At 35.7% G+C, this 6,321-nt stretch overlaps 1 protein-coding gene across 1 annotated transcript; it reads right to left on the reverse strand.

Moving 5' to 3' along the window:
* Positions 1–3,702: 3,702 nt before the first annotated feature.
* On the reverse strand, positions 3,703–6,083 carry LOC117321999 (peptidyl-prolyl cis-trans isomerase FKBP4-like). Its single transcript, XM_033876693.1, is given in 3 exon segments — positions 3,703–4,150; positions 4,152–4,700; positions 5,982–6,083. Coding segments are annotated over 2 exon segments (840 nt in total). The 5' UTR covers positions 4,667–4,700; positions 5,982–6,083; the 3' UTR covers positions 3,703–3,825.
* Positions 6,084–6,321: the final 238 nt, after the last annotated feature.

The raw sequence follows: 6,321 nt of genomic DNA on the forward strand, positions 1-6,321 counted from the left end.
ACAATTACCCCAACCCTGTTTGTGATGATGTTATTGTTAAGATTTTTGTAAAATACAAATATAGATGTTCCATTGTTTAAACCATTGTGATTTACTTACTAGGTGCATTATGTCATATACTGTATTAATCCACAAATAAGCCCTGTCCACAAATAATCATCAATTTTGAATCAGTACATGGTAAGCTGAAATGGTCCATCAATAAGCACTCCCCCAACATTAATACTGGGCTTTTACACAAGGGGAGGGGCTATATGATGATAAATATGGTACTAAACTTTTACACTATGGGAGGGATCTTATATGTGGATAAATATGGTATGTATTTTATTTTTCTAACATGTCCATCATAAACAACTCCTGTAATGGGTAAATGCCCTCATTATCAGTATTTATGTATCATAATACCTAACTTGTATGTTTTTTGAGATAGATTAATTTTAGCTATCATCAGTTATCACTAACGTCAGTGTAACGGTCCTCACCCAAAAACTCTGAAGTTGTTGGAGTAAGTTTTTGAAATTCTTCTAAGTTTATAAGTATACATTCCACACCTGCCCTATCTGGGTTAATACATGTACAGTTACAGTAATTTACCATGTTTTTGCTTTGTGACCTCTTGTATTGCTTTTTTTTTTTATCTTATTTGTATTAAAATGCACAGTAAAGTAATTTGAAGACTTTAAAGTCAATAAAATCACACCTGTTCTATTTTGTATACCTGTGTTCTAGGTATGATAAAATGACAGTTCAGTATTGAAAATGTTTTGAATTTTTCTGAATACATTTATCGTATTCCCATATTTTAGATTAAACTGTTGGACATCAAAACTTAATTTGTTGGGACTACTTGTTTTGACTTCACGTACATATCAACTGTTTTGAGTATAAAATGCACTGAGATTTTATACCCCAAAAAGTTTCTGCAATTTAACTGGAAGCATATTGTGATGGCTGCCGCAGTGCAGTCACCGATTTCACTAAGGGTAAATACACTAGTACTGTTGGCCTGCCATTTGTCAATCATTCAGTTATTACACATTTAAATGGTATAAGGTCATGAAATTTGCCCCAGTTTTGATTTGACGAAACTCCCACTTATACTTGTGTATGCTGACGAAGGTAACATGGAGTATGTGTATATATGTGTACCAGTATATGTAGTGTTAACATGAGAATTTACAATTGATTTCATGAGAATTTGATGAGATTCACTATTATATAAATTTATGTATAATGTTTGAATGTTGTGTGTGAAATAAATAATTATTCAGAGATTTTCTTCAGTGTTTTGTTAACAATCACCAACATAAATAGGTACCTTGGTGTTTTGTCATTGTGTTTATATAAACTGCCAAAAACATCACAAATAAACAAAATGATCTCCCATGGGCCTAAATGGTCATCTGTCAAAGACCTACAGCAGAGACACACCCCTCCATCCCAAGTGATCAAACCAGCCTCATTTATATAAATTGTCTGTCCTCAGCTAGTGATATTTCAGACCTTATTTGATTGTAATCCATTCAGGAGTAGGGTTTAAAGCAAAATTTCAGCCAAGTTACCCATGGGGGGCGTCGCCCCTCTGTACTAAGGGGATTATAAACATGTTATGTATCGTTAAATATACCTTGTATACACAAATGCAAGGTTGCAAAGATTTAATATCTGTGATATAGGTCTGACAAGCTTAAGGCTAACCACAAAATATTAGCCCCATAAAATTTAACAAATATATAGTATAAGTAAATAGGTTATTTTAATAAATAAGGGTTGTTTGACCCCTACATGACAGGGGTGCCCAGTTGGGACAGCAATAGGGGAAATAGGGATTGTTGTTTTACTGTGTAATCCTACTTCTCCTGAAGGTTTAAATTTACTGTTAGTCTAAAACATGACTAGGGAAACGAGAAAATACTTTGTAAAGATGAAGTTGCTGTGAAACCAGGGGTCATAGTGGTTCAGCCAAATATGGAAACTAAGACAGAATTTTTTTTCTTTAATCCTACTCCAGAAATTTTCATTCAGTAGTTGCTGTAAAACCAGGGGTCAAAGTGGAGCAGCCAAATATCGGAATTAAGACAGACGTAATTCAGTTTGTAGAAAAATAGTTTAATATTTTTCAAATCGTTGGTTAGTTTGGAAACAATATACATTTCATTAATCTTATAAACAACCACTCAAGTAAGATATATCCATTTCATTTTCACTGCAACCAAAGGTGTCAGTAACATGTTAAGATATCATGGTAAAAATATACGAGAATTCCCTTGGTGACGTATACATAAGAGGTATATTTGGGTGACAAAGAACACTGTTCTTAGCTGATATCGAACATGGGAACAATGTTCTTATCGCTGTAACACTGAGAACAAAGTACAGAACGTATTCTAGGAACAAGAATCTCATACCACCTCAACAGCAGGACCAGGAAATGTAAATTTACACTGCCATCAGTCTGTATGTCATTCATATTGTGTTCAATAAACATCATTGATTTGGGAAATTGCTATACTGTAATCATAAATGATATCTGGTCTGCAAAGATTAACTAATAAAGATAGAGTGCCATCACGTTGATTTTTTTACGCTGTCTGGTTGTTTTGTGGACACCATGATTGTATTCTGTCATGTTCCTGGTGAAAAGGATGAAAATTGACAAGAATGTGTTCTATATTGTTCCTGAATCAACAAGAATGTGGCGGCCAAAGACACCCAGGAGATTCAATTCCTTTGGATTAAGTATTAAAAAAACTGGAGGTTTACCAATATCTACCCACCCCCCCCCCCCTCAACCCCACCCTATTTTTTTTATCATATATATAGTTTACATTATCATTTAAAAATAATAGATGATGCCTCTTTTTCTAGTACACATACTTCTTTAACAAATCCTTTTCTTAGATGTGAAATATGAAGAAACCCAAATACTAAAGGCATAGGAGATATCAAACATGGAATACATGTACATAAATCTACATCAGTACACATCACACCAGTGTGTTACCTAAATCGTCCATACATATACCTGATACCTTACTCAGACTTGACTATCATTCATTCTCTAACTAGAAGGCAAGCATCCAAAAAAAATTTTATGCATAGAAATATACATTTTTAGATCTACACATGTCAACTTTTCAAATTTGAAATGAAGTAGGAAAATATGTAGTGATTGACAGTCTGATACCCTGACATGATCATATATAGTAACAAATGGTATATTAGATGATACAAGCCCCTGTGTTGCTATGTATATTTATAGCAGAACTGGACCAGGTCGATCATTGGCGACCAGGTAGCTCAATCGGTAGGGCATCCGGCTAGTGTTCGGAGGTCCCGGGTTCGAACCCCGGTCTGGCCGTGCATTTTTCGACTCCTACTACATATTAATCATATATACATGGACAAAAATTGTTATATCTGTTTAGAGATGTTGACTTGGTAAGGTGGTAACACCCCTAGGTTGTATTTCTGGTTTGGTGAATCATTGCCGAAGATCATCAGATCGAGACCTTCATATAAAGTTCACTCCTGCCCTGACCTGAACTGGAACTAATAATCTATGGCACCAAATCACCTAACCAAAACACCTCATTCATCACTGACAATTTCAAGTTAACATCTGGTTGAGTCCTAATGATTCTTATAACTTAGCAACCATTTGTCAATTTGAGTAAACCATTAGCATCCATTTGTCAATTTGAGTAAACCATTTGGCTAAGTCCACATGATTGTCATACATTTGAGATCACTGATAATATCAGGTAAAAATCTGCCTGAGTTTTGATGATTGTCATAATTCCTAAGTGATTGCCGACATCTTCATGTAAACATCTGGCTTAGTCCTGATGATAGTTGCCTATTTTCAGCACGTTGGCCTTTATGAGCTTTCATGAGGAGATTTTTGATAAACTTATTTTCAGGATTGAACTGTAGTCCCTTGTTGAAATCTTGTGCTGCTGCGGAGTAGTCTCCCTTTGACAAATAAGCCTGGCCTCTTCGAACATGGCCTTTCACATTTTTGTTATCCAGAATTAAAGCCTTTGAGCAATTTGTGATAACATGGTCTGCTGCCGAGGGAAACTTGAGTTGGCAGGCTGCCAGGTTGAGATGACATTCATAAAGTAGCTTTTCAAAGTATTCCTGGTACTTCCGTACTTTTATCAATGAGGAGGAGGTACTTTGTTGCTTTACTGAACTGTCTGAAGGCACTTTTTATTTGGTCTTGTTTAAACAGTTCCACCCCGGTTTGTTTGTGTTCTTTTGCTTTCTCGTATTTCTGGGTGTTGGTCAAAAGTGGCCATCCTGAAGGGTTTTCAAAGTGTTGAAGTGTTATGGTAACTACACATGGCCTTTCAAACCCCTCGAAGGCAACTTTACTTTGAAATGTTGCAACTTCATTGATCCTCATTGTGGTTATACATTTATCTATAAATAGATCATGCTCACTGTCCAGCTCCCCTATAGTACAAACAAGCAAGCTTCCCTCACCACATTGTCTATCGGACACTGGAAGGTCTTTTGATTCTACGATGACTGAACATGTAGCCTGATCTTGAGGTCTGGCTAAGCCCGACCCTTCAACAAGAATAGTTTTGGTAAAAAGGCATGACTTGTTTAGTTGAAGTTCTGGAACATCTTTAAGACATTCTGTAGTCTCCATGATCTCCAGTCACATTAGGATTCCTAACATTGATCTGGAAAACAAGAACCATCACATTATACATGTATATATGTTCACTTAATACAAAACGGATGAAAAATTTAAGTAAGTAAAATCATATGAGGAGCTGTGTTATGTTACCCATCGGCCATGCAATATTCTCATAATATATTCTCACAATGTTCAAAGCATTGGATTAACCTGTGTAAACTAACATTCAATGTGGCACAATATATTGGTCAGATTACCCTGTGTAATCTGATACTCCATGTGGCATAATATTTCGTATTCACCTGGGTCATCTGACAATCCATGTACATATAGTACAATATACATGTATTGGTAAGATTTACCTATGCTATCAGACAACCCATGTGGTACAAATTACATTACCCTGGTCATATTAACCTGTGTTATCTGACACCCCATATAGTACATAGATTTACCTGTGTAATCTGATGACCCATGTGGTAATATTACAACACCCCATGTGGTACAATATAATGGTCAGATTTAAACCTTGTAATCTTACATCCCATTTTGTACAATGTATTGGTCATATTAACCTGTGCAATCTGACACCTATATATGTTGTTCAATATATCTGTCACATTAACCTGTGTAATCCGACACTCCATGTGGCACAATATTTCAGATTCACCTGGGTCATCTGACAATCCATGTAGTACAATATATTGGTAAGATTTACCTGTGCTATCAGACAACCCATGTGGTACATATTACATTACCCTGGTCATATTAACCTGTGTAATCTGACACCCCACATGGTACATATATTTACCTGTGTAATCTGACGACCCATGTGGTAATATTACAACACCCCATGAGGTACAATATAATGGTCAGATTTAAACCTTGTAATCTGACATCCCATTTTGTACAATGTATTGGTCATATTAACCTGTGCAATCTGACACCTACATATGTTGTTCAATATATCTGTCGCATTAACCTGTGTAACCTGACAACCCATGTGGTACACTACACTGGTCAGGTTAGTCTGTGTAACCTGGTATATGTACATAGTTTGACCTGTGTACACCGACAACCATTGTGGTACAATTAATACTATAATGACAGATAATTAACCTGTGATCATCTGATTTTTGTGGATCATAACCTTTATAAAATTTGAGATCGGGTAACTTCGGACACTTTCCGAACTTTAAGAACCTTGAACAAACTTAAAATTAGCATAAGCATGGTCATAGAAACATCTCAATCTTCTAGGGAACTGCATTTATCTAGATGTCTATTGTGTCGCCTAACAGCAATAATTGACAATGGAAGTTACCTGAAAATGTGTTACGACATGTGAATAAAGAAGACGTTATGTGACAGTTATATCTGCAGAGTAGACATGCCAGCTGTGTAGTTATTATTTGGTTTGTTGTGAAACAAACTATATTGATATGGGGTAAAGCGCGGAAACCTGCCGAAATTTGGCGGACCAACGAAATACCCACACCACTTTCCCAACTCATGCAAAACAGTGCTTCAAATAACAGTAACTTTATATATGCATATATAAACTATCAACGAATATTTAAAGAAATCTGAAATTGACGTATTCATAGTACCATTTAATTATTTTGATGTAAGCCTTAGTCGTATCTTATGGTAAATGATTTTAA

Source organism: Pecten maximus, chromosome 2, assembly GCF_902652985.1.
Source record: "Pecten maximus chromosome 2, xPecMax1.1, whole genome shotgun sequence".
Lineage (NCBI taxonomy): Eukaryota > Metazoa > Mollusca > Bivalvia > Pectinida > Pectinidae > Pecten > Pecten maximus.